Consider the following 15,513-nt stretch of genomic DNA (forward strand, 5'->3'; position numbering starts at 1 on the left):
TTTGTGGCTGATTGGTGGACTGTTTTGGACTGTTCGGGAAGAGGAGAAGCAAGAGGACGGCGGGCTGATTTGCTGGACAGCCACTTGCAAGTATTAGTTCTTCTTTGTTCCCACCCACCCACCCTTTTCAGAGTACATCCCCGCAATGGCAGATCTATTTGAGATGGCCGAGAGGCATGTGAAGATCCCGACACTCCCCACGTTCCCGGTGGACCGTCAGTTAGACGGGAGCAACTACGGCATATGGAAGGTTATGATGGAATCTGTTCTGGAGTCTTACGACCTTGCAGATTTCGTCGTTGTTGGTGTTCCACGGCCGGAAGTTGAGTAAGGGGAGTTACCGTCGATCCAGAAGGACCGAGAGGCTCAGACACAGATGTGGGATCGTGTCAACTCTAGGGTTTGTTCGTTTATCTTTCTCAACTGCACACCGCAGGTAATCAATCATTGGGACATTGCCTCCAATAGTGGCCTTTCTCGCCACAATCATTACAGGTTCTCTCTGCCTTTAGTTTCTCGCGGTCAGAAACGGACTTCTTCTCAGAAGACTTCTCCGACGAAGCCTTCCCTTTGCCCGTGTTACGGCCTTTCGACCGTTGGCCAGTTAAGGCCTCCGAACCTCCACCCTGAGGAGGGTTCTTGAATCGTTCCTCCTGGTCCAGGACCATGGGCACAAGCTCCTCCCACGTGATGGTGCTGAGCCTGCCACTGGTAATCAAAGACGAGTAAAATGCTGAGTACGAAGAGGGCAAATGTGACAGCAACGTTATGGCCATGTCCTCTGATGATATCTCCTTCCCAGCCTGAAGAACTTCCTGCTGAAGAGCCTGCAGCTTGTTAATATACTCCCGCATCGTCCACGACTTTGCAGGGCTCATAACCCGCATCTGTACTTCCAAGGAAATCCTCTTCATGGGCGATACCCTGTTGTAAAGAGAGGCCAAATGCTGCCATATACCTCTGGCTACCGTCAAGACCGAGAAGGGTGAAGATTCCTCAGCAGCAATCATGAAGACTCCGGCTTTTGTGCACCTGGAGGTGATGGACACCGATGTTTCATTTTCTTTAGGCAGGGAGGAGATTGGAGGACACTCCGCAATGGATACTCGAGAGTGGATTCTCGATAGTGGTGCTTCCAGGCACATGACTCCTTCCCGTTCCGGTTTACAGGATCTCTGCAGGCTTTCTGGTCACATACTTACTGGGGATACGTCCACTATCCCAGTTCACAGTGAGGGTAGGATGGAGATAGTTCCCGATGGCAAAGGGGGGAAGCATTCCTCCCAGGTGTTGTATGTTCCGGCACTTGGTTTTCATCTGTTGTCAGTGCATCAGGTTTGCAAGACTGGCGTACGGGTGGAGTTTTATGAGCATTTTGTTGCTCTCCGGGACAAAGCAACAGGCCAAGTGGTTTGGGAAGGCGGAGTGGAGAATGGAGTTTACAAGCTTTCAGCACTCTCTCTCCCAGGTCCTCAAGTTTGTGATGAGTGGCAGTCTGGTAATGGCCACTTAAGTGTGGATACGCTGCAGGTACAGGCTTTCCGGGACCAGATGGTGGATAGCTTGCCAGTTGATGGTAGCAGTTGGCAGGAACTCTCCAGTACTGATGTTGGTAGTTCTTGTGTTTGTCAGTCAGAGGAAACTGAACAGGTAACTTATGCTCTGATGTCTCTTAGTATTCGGGACAAAGAACCTCCAGTAGATGAGGATGTTCTTTCCACAGGGACCTTTCGGAAAGCCAGGCAGGTGGCAGGTGATTACTTGCAGAAGGAGGTGTTTTCTCCAAGCTTTGTGGTTCCGGATTTAGAGGGGGTGGTTGACAGGTTTCAGAAGGCCTTGTGTGGTCTTCATCAGGTTTCTAGGACTTGTTTGTGCACTGTAACAGGTGTTGATCCTTGTTAGCAGTGTGATGCCTCTTTGACTCAGAAGCTGTATGGTTCATGGATCTGGTTGATGGACACCAGATTGGACGGGAGCTTCCTGATGAGGCAGTTGAGCTCATGGTTGTAGATGACTCTTTGGGAGGCAGGATTGCGTTTCCTGTGGTTTCTGCGGCATGCGAAGGATCATGGACTCTTGTACACAGGAGGGGGATTGTTGGATGGAGTCCGACTCCACGGTTGGAGTGACTCAGTTTGGGGAGGAGATCCGGCACGAGGAGATCTACTTCAGGCCCAGGAGCAGTTTTATGGAGCAGTAAGATGCAGTCATCTTTTGCCTTGTCGAAGACAGAGGCAGAGTACCGGGCTGCTTGTGATGCTGCTTATGAGGTGGTGAGGATGTAGAGGTTGCATTGTAGGTTTGGGCTTCCACTGGAGGAACCCATGGTCATCCAGAGGCACTTTGTTCGTGAACAGATCGTTGCTGATGACATCTTGCTAGAGTTCTGTTCGACAGAGGACAGTACTGTGGACCTCTTCACGAAGTTGCTATCTCAGGATTTGCTCAGGCGGCACCCCAGCTCCCTGTGGTTGGTTTCACAGCCAGGAGCTGAGAGGGGGTGTTAGAAGTCATCTCCTGTCCAGTTTTATACACCAGGGCCTTTGTTGTGGGTGTGCCCGCCCTTATGAGGTGTTTTATCATTTTTCCCCACTCTCCGCATTTTTCCCCTATTTTTCCCATTTTTTCTGTGGCTTGGGAGACACCCCTGAGACGGCTGGAGGACCAGTAGCTGGCCGACTGCCCAGACATCAGTCGTGGACTTCTGGATGTTGGCCGACTGGATGTATGCAGTCGTGGGCCTCATTTGTTGCTGGCCGACTGTTGATACAGTCGTGGGCTGCCCTACAGCAGGCCGATTGCTGTTGGGGCGGGCCATATAAATAGGCCCCCAGCCCATAGTCACCAGGGAACGGGAACGGATATGGGAACGAGGGGCCAATCCGGAACGGGAACGGGACCCCTTGCAATCCGGAACGGGATCCGGAACGACACGTTATCATATTTCAATACACATGAGTAGACAAATATACAATTAAAAGCAGGTAAAAAGAGACAAATATACAATTGAAAGTAGACAAAAAAAGACAAGAATTTGATAGCAAACTCAATGACCTTGTTCATATTTAGAAAACCAGAAGTACAATAGCTTGTACAATGTACAGCCACATAGTGAAAGCTAGAATCTAGATAGCTAAGAACAAAGAAACCTAAAGTCCTAGGTGATATCAAATAGGTGCAAAGATGTCAGCTAGATCATCCATAGATGCATCATGCATCGATGCAGGTGGAGGTGGAGGTGGAGGTGGAGGTGGAGGGTCGTCATCATCCGACTCAGACTGTGGCTCCATATCTATGAAGCTCTCATGGTCAAAGTCACCACTAGCAACCTGGGCTAATAGTCGCAAGTTGGCTGACACATACACAAGGTCATTTGTTCTGGTAGTGAGTAGCCGATTTCTCTTCTTCGAGGCAACATGGCTAAAAACACTCCATAGTTGCTTAATTGGAGAAGAACTTGCATTCTGACTGAGAATGCGCATTGCAAGCCGTTGTAGCTCTGGAGTACCCGATCCGTAGTTCTCCCACCAAAGAGCACCTCCCATAAGTGTCCTATCTTGCTGGGCATCTGCTGAACCAAAATTACCTGTCTTTGCTCTGTACTTTCCCAAATCAATTCTAATCTTGCTTCTCATCGTAGCATCAGGCACCAATCTGGCAAGGATTTTGTCCCAGCCATTTGTGACTTCTTCATCCGATTCCTGGCCTTTGCCTTGAAACTCTGGATCAATCACAAATGCAGCTGCATGCATTGGTGAGTGATATTGGTCCCACCTTGCTTGACACAAACTTTGGAGTTCTGCCTTCTTTGTTGTGTCGAGCTCCAAAGAAAGGATACGCTCCACCATCTTGTCCATGCCCTCATAAACTTTGCCAATGCAAGGTTTTTTCCCATCCACCATACGCAGCATGTAGATAATGGGCTTCGTAATGTTGACAACATGCTCAATCTTCACCCACAAAGGAGCATCCATGATGTGGGTGTAACAAGTTGTTCCTTGTGTGCTACGGGCAGTGGGCCACGTGCTCCACTCATCACTCACTACAAGCTGCTTGAGAATGTTATGGAGTGCAACTAGCCTCTCTAGCATAATAAAATTATATGCAAAACGAGTTTCCGAATATTTTTTAAGATCCAAGTTTGGGGATCTTTTCCTAAACTCGGAGAGGCTAAATGTGTGCCGAGTGATGAATGAAACTATGTCTTTTCCCTTTGCTATGCATGGTGCTACCCATGAAAGACCATCAATGTCTTTTAGAAGATTATTCAAGCCATGTGCAATGCATGGAGTGAATGTGATGTGTGGATACCTTGCCAAAAGAAGGTCGCCTGCAGCTCGATTTGAGGCCTCCCCATCACCAATGACCTGGATCACATCTTGAGGACCCACTTGCTCAATTGCCTCTGCCCATTCCTCCACGATGACGTCGGCATACTTGCCCGTTGGAGAGGCATCATGGGAAGACACAAAAAATGTGTTCCCTCGAGAGTATGCGATGATGCCATGGATGGAGCGAGATTGGCTATCACTCCATCCATCACTAATGATGGAGACACCGTTGCGTTGCCACCCTTCCTTGACGTTTTGCATGGCTTGCTCAACAGCTTCCTTTTCCTTTGCCAAAAGCGTGGTTCGAAGGCTCTCCGAAGAAGGGGGAGTGTAGGTTGGTCCAAATTCAGCAATGAGACGAACCATTTCCCGAAAATAAGGGGACCTTGCCACATTGAAAGCGATGTGGTCATGGTAGAAGAACCTTGCAATAGCTGCATCCACGGCTTCTCGTTTGCGTGGATTCCAAGAACCCGCAAGAGTTCTTTGCGTGCCTTTGGGGGGTGGTGGTTGATGCACGGAAGAAGAGCCTACGGATGTGGAGAAGTTGCTTGAAGGAGTTGTAAAGAATGATGGGTTCGCAGCCATAGCTCTTGGAGGAGGAGCACGAAAAATCACTTCATTATGCCTAGCTTCTAGCTCTCTCTTTTTCTCAGCTGAGATTGACAAGCATGGTTGGATTTCTTGTCCCGGCTCATGGATTAGGTGACCTCGAACTCGGTTGACTCCCCCATGTTTGGTGCTGCCACAATAGCGACATTTCCACTTCCTAGCTCCTCCGCCTTGATTGGCCTCAAGAATATCCACCTCATCCCACCATGACCATGCTTCGTTCTTCTTGGCTCTCTTGGTTCCCTTAGGAGGCATTATATGAGAGAGAGAGAAAGAGAGAGAGAGAGAGAGAGAGAGATTGTACTTGGCTTTGAGAGGGAGATTGTACTTGGCTATGAGAGAGAGAAAGCTGTCTTGGTTCTCTTATGAGAGAGAGAGAGAGAGAGATTGTACAATGTACTTGGCTATGAATAATGAGAGAGAGAGATTGTACTTGGCTATGCAGTATGCACACTGCAAGTGCACTCTGTGAGTTTTTTAAAGTTCTCAGAGAAGAGATGTACGTTTTTTTTAAAACGTTGATATTGACGTTTTTTTCGAACGTTGCAGGGCAGCCTGGCAGGTCTTCTTTCAACGTTTAAAAAAAACGTTGCATAATCTTTTTTTTTTCCCATGTTTTTTTTCAGGGGTCGGCGGCGGCGCTACTTGCAGGTATCCGTTTTTTTTTTTTTTAATACAAAGGGTGCCCAAAACGTTTTGGGCACCCTTTAAAAAAGGCCCAAAATTTGGGCCTTTTTTAAAGGGTGCCCAAAACGTTTTGGGCACCCGTAACCCAGCTTGTCAAAAAAAAAGAAATAGAACCATGCGCTATTACGCTGCCGGCGGATCTCTGACGTGGAAAAAAAAACGTAAGGGTGCCGCTTCGCTAATCATGGAAAAAAAAAATAAAAAGCGTTCCTCCACGTTCCGCCGTTCCCTTCTTCCATTACTCCACGTTCCCCCGTTCCACACCAATGGAACGGCGTTCCCATGTGACTATGCCCCAGCCCCCTTGCCAGTTGTGTATCATACCCGGGATCTTCTTGTGTATATAGAGCAGAGTTACACGCCTATTTCTCTCTCTCTCTTGTGCTGTATTTTTTCTGCATGCGTTTTGCTCTTGTGTTCCCAGATCTGGTCATCATCTCCGCTGCGTATTCTGACAACTCCTTCTCCACCATCACATGCCAATCCTTGAACCGAGTAAAAGCTTGGTCTTTGTGAGAAAGAAAATAGACCCATGTGAATCTGGAACAATCATCAAGCAGCATGAAATATAGAGATCCTCCCAAAGATGGTGTCTGCTGAGGTCCACACAAGTCAGTGTGAACCAACTCCAATGGTTTCGAAGCCCACTTGGAAGCCTGCTTCGGAAAGGATTCCCTGTGCTGCTTACCACGTATGCAAGAATTTCAACGTCCTTACCTGTTGCCAACATTTGGCAAGCCAACCACCATCTGGTCCCAGAAAGCTCGCCGCACCGCATCCACATTTAAGTGGCCAAACCGAAAGTGCCACAAGTCACCAACCTGAGAACCTGTCAATGAGGAGAGTGCGGAGAGCTTGTAGATACCATTCTCCACGCCGCCTTCCCAGACAACCTGGCCAGTCTCGCGGTCTCGTAGAGCAACTAAATGCTCCTCAAATTCCACCGGGAAGCCAGTCTTGCATACTTCATGCACTAACAAAAGATGAAAACCAAGAGCGGGGACGTAAAGTACACGGGAGGAATGCTTACTCCCCATGCCGTCGGGAATAATCTCCATCCGGTACTCACTGTGTATCGGAATGGTGGAGTTGTCGCCAATGAAGATGCGACCTGACTGCCGTTTCAGATCCAAAAAGAAGTCTCGGGAAGGAGTCATGTGCCTGGAAGCACCACTGTCAAGAATCCACTCCCGGGTATCCTTTGCGGTGAAGCCAACTGCCTCCTCGCTTGAAGACGATGAAGCATTTGAGTCCATCATCTCTAAGTGCACAAATGCTGGAGTCTTTGCAGCTGAGGCTGAAGAATCAACACTCTTTCCAGTCTGCTTAGGACACTTCCTCCAATAGTGGCCTTTCTCGCCACAATCATTGTAGGACCTCTCGGCCTTGAGTTTCTCTCCGTCTGCATCAGGCTACTTCTCAGAAGACTTCTCCGATGAAGCCTTCCCTTGGCCCCTGCTGTTATTCTGGCCTTTCGATCGTTGGCCAGTTAAGGCCTCCGAATCTCCGCCTTGTAGAGGGTTCGTGAATCTTTCCTCCTGGTCCAAGAATATGGGCACAAGCTCCTCCCACGTGATGGTGCTGAGTCTGCCACTGGTAATCAAAGACGAGTAGAATGCTGAGTACTGAGAGGGCAAATGCGACAGCAACGTTATGGCTTGTCCTCTGATGATATCTCCTTCCCAGCCTGAAGAACTTCCTGCTGAAGAGCCCGCAGCTTGTTAATGTGCTCCCACATCGTCGATGACTTTGCAGGGTTCATAACCCGCATCTGTATTTCCAAGGAAATCCTCTTCATGGGCGATACCGTGTTATAAAGAGAAGCCAAATGCTGCCATATACCTCTGGCCGCGTCATATGCTTTATATGATTGATTACCTGCGGTATGCAGTTGAGGAAGATGAATGAACAGTCCCTGGCATTGACACGATCCCATAACTGTGCTTTCGAATCGACGATAACTCCCCTTCCTCCACCTCCGGCCGTGGAACCCCTACAACGATGAAATCAGCAAGGTCATATGACTCCAGAACAGATTCCATCTTAACCTTCCATATGCCGTAATTGGTCCCGTCCAACTGACGGTCTACTGGGAACGTGGGGAGTGTAGGGATCTTCACATGCTTCTCAGCCATCTCAAGTAGATCTGCCAGTGCGGGGATGTAACTGAAAAGGGTGGGTGGGTGGGAAAAAAAACTTTACACCTGCAAGTGGCTGTCCAGCAAATCAGCCCGCCTTCCTCTTGCTTCTCCTCTTCCCGAACAGTCTAGAATAGTCCACCAATCAGCAACACAACAGTCCCCCTCTTGCTCACACAAATCCCAAGAACTATCAAGAGCCTAGGGCTCTGATACCATGTCAGAATATGCAGTGGAGATGATGACAAAATCTGAGAACACAAGAGCAAGTAGAGTGCAGAAAATAGACAGCACAAGAGAAGTAGAGAGAGAGGTGTGTAACTCTGCTCTATATACACAAGATCCCGGAAAAAAGAAGAATACAATGGCAAGGGGCAATGGGGCCATTTTATATGGCCCCAGGCATGTAGTCGGCCTGTAGAAAGGCAGCCCGACAAGCCTGTATCTCCACGACCAGCATAAAGCACCAGTCAGCCAGCATTTGTGAGAGGTCGTGGACCTGAAGAGTTAGTCGGCCAGCCCATGTGTGCTCCTGCCAACACAGGGCAACCACCCAAGCCAAGAAAAATAGGGAAAAAATACGGAGAGTGGGGAAAAATGAGAAAACACCTAATAAGGGCGAGCACACCCACAACAAAGGCCCTGGTGTATATGCGTGGGAATAGGCAATGGCTGAAGCAAACCTGGTGCCTTTTGCCTATCAAATTTCACCTTTTGACAGGTGATACATGCACGTACATGTGTCTCTGTGTCCTTCCGCATACCTGGCCAAAAGAAATACCGCTCAATCATGTGCGTAGTAGGCATTATGCCTCTATGACCAGCATATGGAGGAGCATGGCACTCATCCAAAACCTTTTGTCTCATGTTAGACACCACACATAGGCAATTATCTTTCATGAGATAACCCTCTTTGATCACATAAGAGGCATGTGCATGACCAGCCATGAAATTAGCCCAAACAGTGGCAAAATCAGCATTCGTATGATACAAATCACGCATGGCAGACATGTCCCCTTGAGAGGCAACTGAGATAGCTGCTACATACCTCTTTCGTGACAATGCATCTGCCACTACATTCTTCTTTCTTGGGGTGTGCAAGATCTGAAAATGAATCATAGAGAGGAAATTGGCTATTCGCATATGGTTCTAGTTTGGGTAAGAAAATACCTCAAACTTTGGTGATCTGTTTTCACAGTGAAATCAGCCCCAAGAAGGTAATGTTTCCATATAGTAAGTGCATGAATTACAGCCAAGAGCTCTTTCTCATAAATGCCAAGAGATAGCTCTGCATCATGCAATCTACGGCTCGTATAAGCCACGGCATGTCCCACTTGATTTAGGACAGCTTCTATGCAATTTCCAAATGCATCTTATTCCACACAAAGACTTTTGCAAATCCGGAATGATCAACAGTGGACCATAAGTAGTTGCTGTTAGACATCATCCCCTTCTTGCTGGCTTCTTGTTTGGTGTCCTATCATAGCCTCTAGGGTTGACCATGTTAGTCAAAGAGGGGCTGGTCACCCCTCATATATTTTCCCACATTATTCTCCATTTTATGGAGTCTTGGGTATTTTCCCAGTCGTGGAGGATTTTATCACTAGTCGACTGCCTACTCATGGGCATATATATAGCTGGCTTGCCTCCCTCATTTCTCATTGCTTGCTTAGCTTTGTTTGCTGCAGTCCCTCACATACGAGGTACTCCCCTCTTGCTCGGGACATGTATTCCTTTTGATGATGATATTGAGAGCAGGTTCTCACCTGTGTTTCCTCTCCATCTCTCTCTCTCACTCTCTCTCCTGTGTTTCCACTTTCCCTTCTTCCGCTGCACATTCTATCATGGTATCAGAGCGCCGGTGATCTTGAGTGTTGGATGCTCCCTCCTCTACCTCTTGCGTTTCTGCCGGTAGATAGATCTGCGTTTTCACGTGAAGAAGCTTGCATTTCAGGTCAAACGAGGGCAGATTCATCCCCAATTCAGTGGGCTGTAGTCCCTCTACATCAGGGCGTCAGTTGGCAACCTCTAGGCGGACTGGCAGGGGTGTTTTTCCAAGGCGGCAGACTTGCTCTTTAGCGGCATCTACCAAGGTTCCCAGGCGGCTGTTTTCAAGGACTGGGCGGCAACTGAGTGTCCCAACCGGCTGTGTTTTTGGCCTGCTAGGGCTTGCCTTCCCTCGCCTTGTTCTTGGGGCTCTTTGGGCTCCCCTTTTGGCCTCTTCAAAGGGCCTTCTCCTAGGCCCTAGGCCAACGCCTTTCCCTTTTGGTTATCATGTGCCATCGCCCCCCTGATTGTATTTGTTCTTTGCAGCAGTTCTTGATTTGAGGCTTCAGCGTTTCCATACTGTGCCCGTTCTATAGTCCCTTTTACCTCTGCGTTTTCAGATTTGTAGCCATGGTTGCTGCGTTTTTTTGAACCGATCTTGCTGGTAGCTCTACCTTGACTTGGGCTTCATCTGTTGGACCCAAAGGTACCTTCACTTCAGCGTTTTTTCCTCAATAGGATGTGTGGACACTGGTTGGCCTGAATTTTCAGGTTTGTAGCCCTTGTTTGGTTGCGTTTTCTTCTCCACTGGACATAGATCACTTGCAGAGGGGGTTTCTTGTTTGGATTGTGGCTTTGGAGGCAGTTTGGTACTTGAGGAGGATTCTGAATTTCAGATTTGAGTCAGCGTTTTGCTGATTTTGGAGCATCTATACCTGTGTTTTGTTCCTGGCCTACACGGTTTCCTGGTTTCTTCATGTTCCTTGCCTTCTGTTGGCGGTGGAGTGCTATTTTTTGCTGGATAGCAGTGTTTTGGCTGCGCTTTGCTTCCCACAGGAGTTTTCTACACTCTGAGGGGGCCTATCTCCAGCTACTTCACTTGAGGATCAGTTTCGGGAGCTGTTTTGTATCAGTGGAGACTTTCTTCTGAGACAGGAGTTTACAGATTTTGGAGGAGAGCAGTGATCTTTTCAGAGATCCTGAGCAGAGTTTATTTTTTCCGAGCCTGTGTTCTTTGCTGTGTTTGCAGAACAAGGAGGGTGTTTTGCCCTTAGGTGTGATCCTTTCACATGGATCATTTTTTTGTTGTTGATTCTTGGGATTTGATTCTACTTATGGAACAGTCTTCTGCCCTCAGTGATGCTTTTGAGGACTTTGTTACCATTGCAGTTTATATTCCTGCTTCCCTTCCTCATTGTGAGGAGTCTACCTCTGCCTCTCTTTGTGATGCTTCAGAGGTTGCCCCTCCCCCTGCCGGTTTTGCATTTGGTTTGCTGCGGTGTGCAGGTTTGTTATTTTGGAGGATGGTTTTTTGGACCTAGTGGGATGCTTTGGATCTGTGGTTGCTAACCGTGCCTGGGACACAGTGGTACTTCTAGAGTTTTTTGGATTTGGATTAGAATCAGTTTGGGCTTGTACCAGTCGGACGACATCTTTTTTCAGAGGGGGATGTGGAGTGCTTTCATCTTGCGATGCCCACCTCAGTGGCGTGTACTTATGTATAGCATTGGGCAACTCATGGTACTAAGTTTGAGTAGATGGACCCCATCTTTTCTATAGAGTCTTTACATCTTGCGATGCCAACCTTTTCAGAGGATGCTTTTGTACAGCATTTGGCTACTCTTGGTACAGAGTTGGAGCAGATTGACTTTATTTCTTTTGAGGGTTCCAGTGAGGAGCAGTTTGCTTCTCCCAAGATTGATTATCTACAGGATCTGATCTTGGTTGGTTATGAGGTTTTTTTATACCTTCTCCAGGCTGGATACACGACATTCGACTTTGGGACGTGTTCTTACACTTGGGTTTGGAACCATTATTTGGAGCAGCATGTCGCAGCCTATATGGTTGTTTTCGTCCAGAGGAGTGGTGTACCTGGTAGCTTGTTCTGTTGCTTTTGTAGCTGAGTTGTTGAGGAGATTGCTTGTGGAGCTTTCTTGGTACCTGTCTCTGCAGTCCAAGGTTGATGTGTACGTACTGTACGTTGTGTATATGTACGTACTGTACGGTGTTCCGTACAGTAAAATTTTTTATGTACGTAAAAATACGTACCATTGGCAAACAATAGGACATTCAACACCTTTCTACATTTAAGGTACATAAAAGTTTGAAACATTCTAGAATCAAAATAAACCAATTTGCATGTAGTATGTACTAATTTCAAAACACACATCATATACTTGACACAATGGTTGTCAAGACAAAATAGACGTAGAAAGGCTCATACTAGAGCATACAAATAACAAATGTCTGATGTCAACCTAAAAGGCTCATACTAGAGCATACAAATAACAAATCATAAATGTCTGATGTCAAGAGTCAAGACTCAAAAGTAAAAAACACTAAGCAATAACAAAGAGTCTCGACTCGACTCTCGAGACTCTACTCTCTGAATCTCAAAACTCCTCATCGGATGAGGATGATGACACTCCTGAAGAGAGCAAGTCCCCATCTGTCAGGACGTTGCCCTCTTCATCATACTCTGGCTCTGCCATCATACTCTGCTGTCCTGGATCATCATCCTCCGTAGGCTGAATGAGAGGAACAACCTCATTTGCCCGTCTCCGAGGAGTACGGACAAGAAGCTTTCCTCGCCGAATGGTCTCTCGTCGTGAAACTTCTGGACCTGCATCTCGCCCGACTAACGGGAGACTGAGAACTCGCGCATGTGACCTCGTCACACGTCGATCCACACTCTCCAGCTCTCTGTGCAGCATGCGAATAATCTCCTCCTGATCGTTTCTCACAAGCTGCTGCTGCTGCTGCTCAGTCTCCTCTGCACTCCCCTCCGAGACCAACTTCAATTTTGATGGATCTGTCTGTTAAAAAACAAAATGCAATTCAGTGTTCACATTATTAACAGCGTAGAAAGTAGTAATTAGTAATTACAAATATTCGCTTGTAATATGTATAAACGCTAGCCCAAAGTTTCAACTTTCTAACCTGCTTGGGTGTCCCCAAAGCGTGGTAATCTCGCACAAGCTTCATATTTGCTCGGCAGTAGACTAATCTCTCTAGGTGTGCAGTGCTGAGTCGATTACGGATCTTCATGTGAATTAGCGAATAAGCGCTCCAAATGCGCTCGCATCCACCAGCAAAGCAATCCTGCATGTCACATGTGCATTGTGACGTGTCAATGGTGACAAATTACAATGGACATTGGACATGGTCATAGACAATAGACATTGGACAATGAACCATGGTCCCAGGTCCATAACACATGTATGGAAAATGTAAAGATAGAAAACTTTACCTGTGAGAGGACACGTAAAGCGATACGAGTGAGCTTTGGAAGACCTTGTCTTCCATAACTCTGCCACCATGTAAGAGAGAACTTCGTTGCCTCCGGCCTCAACGCCACAGCTCTAGTAAAGGATGACCCTAAATTATTTTCATAGCTAGCGAGCTCTGCATCAATGTCCAACTGCTCATCCTCCTCGCAAATCAAGCCAATGTACGCATCCTTGCCCTGTAGTAGACTCCTGTCATTAAAAAGAGTTGGCTTCTTGTAGAAAGGATGAAGCAATGCAGCCATCACATGAATGGGCCGACTCATAAATGTCCATCTCTTGTCTACAATAGCCAAGATCTCTTCCCGACTGTAAAAGCATTGATGCAACATTAGTTAACAGGCTGAATTTTGATTGTAGTATTTACTATTATACATTATAGTATTATACTAAATATTTAATAGACTCTAGAGTAATCATTGCAGAAGCAAGTACATACCGATCAAGCGCCAGTGATCTGCAGCCTCTGATGTGTGTCTTCATCTCTGAGAAGAGATGATAGACTAGGCCCATGGTGGAGCCCTCCATGTCTGTGACACGCAGCAACACATAAATTGGCTGCAATGCTACTATCATAGCCTGCACCTCCGACCAAAAGGACTCATCAAGCACCCGCCGCTGTATGTATCTAGTGGACTCCTCCTGTGCGTGATGCATCTCTCTCCACTTCGGGTCCACTACTGTTTGTAGAAGTGGATCCCTCACTGCATAGAGTCGCTGCAACACAAGATACATATATGCAAATCTGGTCTTCAAGGGCCGCACCATGTCAAGTGTACTGTGACTCCTAAAGATAGCCAATGCCTTGTGCTTTTTGCGGAAAAAAGTAGTCATTTTTGTGGCATCGGAAACAATAGGCAACACCCATGTTAACTTCCCAATGTCCTCCATCAACAAGTCAAGACAGTGAGCTGCACATGGAGTCCAAACAATGTTCTTAAACTCTGCCTCAATCATCTCACCCATAGCCTTGCAATTGGAGGCGTTGTCAGTAATAACCTGCACCACATTCTCTGGGCCAACCTCAAGTATAGCCTGCCGGATGTGCTCATAGATAAACTCACCTGTAATCCGCTCTCCAGCCTTTCCTGCATCAACAGCACGCAAGAAGTACGTGCCAAGGCAAGACGACACAAGAATATTAATGATGTGTTGCCTACGAATGTCACTCCAGCCATCTGAAATGATGGTGCACCCAAATTGCCCCCAACCTGCCTTCACTGGTACCAATGCCTTATCTATCAATGCTTTCTGCTCCTCAAGCGTAGTGGTCCGCATCTTATTGTATTCCAACCCCGACCAATCCTCTGTGTGTCCAACCTGGGCTATGGCTCTGACCATCCTCTGCCACTGCTCAGTCCTCAAGACATGAAAGGAGATGTTGCACTCAATGAGAGTGCGAGCAATCTCCATCTCAGCCACTTTCTGGCGCTCCTTCACCCAAGAAAGAGAGGCCACTCGAGAAGGCAAGGTAGTCTGCCTTGGTGCATGCATCTCTCCATCATCCTCCACATAGTCCTGCTGCTCATGCATGGTACGAGCCCTCTTCCTACTGCCAGTGGGCTGCTCCTCCTGAACCTGTGAAGAACCACCCAAGTCTCCCAAGAGTGCATCATGGAGAGCATCCTGTGTCTGTTGACTACCTTTCACCTTTTTCCCTGCACCCATTGCTGGAAAATTCTCAGCAATCAACTTATCCCTAATGTCCTTTGGTACTACCTTGCACCCTGCACAGTTATTGGTTGTGCCAATGCCTGTCAAGTGCATAACGACGCGAGAAATGGTACTGGTGAGCTGAAAGTTGCAATACTTGCATTGCCATCGTCGCGTGCCAGATCCAGCTTGCCCTGGCGTGTTGACAATGCGGATCACATTGGTGTGCTCTTGCCAATACGGGTTAGTTGGCTTAGGCATGATGGCTCTTGAGACTTTTGTCTGCACCTGCCAAGTGCACAGCACATATGCAAGAGAAAGAGATAAGACTCAAGACTCAAGAGGGAGAGAAAGAGAGAGAGAGGAAGATGCTCAGTTTACCTACACGCACGCCTGGCGCCAAAGTTCCAACGCTGTGGTCGCCTGGTCTTTTTCGAAAACTTTCTGCTCTCGCCTCTCTGTAACGCACGCTCTCTGGAGTCCAATAATCAAAGTTGAAAGGCCTAGTATGTACCCAAAGGCTAGCCGCCAGGTGGGCGCCCATTCATACACGCTCGTCGATTTTCAGCCAAAAAAAAACCTCACGTACGGATCGATCCGTACGTGTACGGATCCGTACAGTACGGCCGTACGGTACGGATCAGATCCGTACGTATGTATATATCAACCATGCTGCAGTCTTTCATCTTTGATCGAGGACGGCGTCTCTGGCTTCTTGGAGTTCACTCAGCATCCGGTGGTGAGAGGGGGTGTTAGACATCATCCCCTTCTTGTTGACTTCCTGTTTGGTGTCCTATTATAGCCTCTAGGACTGACCAT

General features: G+C 47.5%; 3 protein-coding genes across 9 annotated transcripts in view; 1 reads left to right on the forward strand and 2 right to left on the reverse strand.

The window, feature by feature from the left end:
* LOC147633800 (uncharacterized) overlaps nt 1-15,513 on the forward strand; it is an 88,378-nt gene that overhangs the window by 30,942 nt on the left and 41,923 nt on the right. The gene's annotated exons all lie outside the window — the stretch shown is intronic.
* Nucleotides 11,990-12,792, reverse strand: LOC147633801 (uncharacterized). The gene is made up of 2 exons (XM_086804487.1): nt 12,695-12,792; nt 11,990-12,570 (listed from the first exon to the last, which is right to left on the reverse strand). Exons 1-2 carry the CDS (start codon nt 12,737-12,739, stop codon nt 12,148-12,150), a joined length of 468 nt encoding a protein of 155 aa, XP_086660613.1. The 5' UTR covers nt 12,740-12,792; the 3' UTR covers nt 11,990-12,147.
* LOC147633802 (uncharacterized) lies at nt 12,861-15,416 on the reverse strand. The gene is made up of 2 exons (XM_086804488.1): nt 13,481-15,416; nt 12,861-13,350 (listed from the first exon to the last, which is right to left on the reverse strand). The coding sequence occupies exons 1-2, from the start codon at nt 14,953-14,955 to the stop codon at nt 12,921-12,923; spliced, it is 1,905 nt and encodes a 634-aa protein (XP_086660614.1). The 5' UTR covers nt 14,956-15,416; the 3' UTR covers nt 12,861-12,920.

This window comes from Cibotium barometz, chromosome 11, assembly GCF_041138505.1.
Source record: "Cibotium barometz isolate CiBa-2024 chromosome 11, ASM4113850v1, whole genome shotgun sequence".
Taxonomy (NCBI): domain Eukaryota; kingdom Viridiplantae; phylum Streptophyta; class Polypodiopsida; order Cyatheales; family Cibotiaceae; genus Cibotium; species Cibotium barometz.

What these genes read in the sequence shown, in the direction of transcription:
- LOC147633801 (XM_086804487.1), bottom strand. Translation starts at nt 12,739, where the DNA reads ATGAAGCTTGTGCGAGATTACCACGCTTTGGGGACACCCAAGCAG. An exon ending in CTTTGGGGACACCCAAGCAG is followed by an intron (nt 12,571 to 12,694) that starts GTTAGAAAGTTG and finishes GTTTTTTAACAG; the next exon opens with ACAGATCCATCAAAATTGAA.
- LOC147633802 (XM_086804488.1), bottom strand. Translation starts at nt 14,955, where the DNA reads ATGCCTAAGCCAACTAACCCGTATTGGCAAGAGCACACCAATGTGATC. An exon ending in AGATCACTGGCGCTTGATCG is followed by an intron (nt 13,351 to 13,480) that starts GTATGTACTTGC and finishes ATGCTTTTACAG; the next exon opens with TCGGGAAGAGATCTTGGCTA.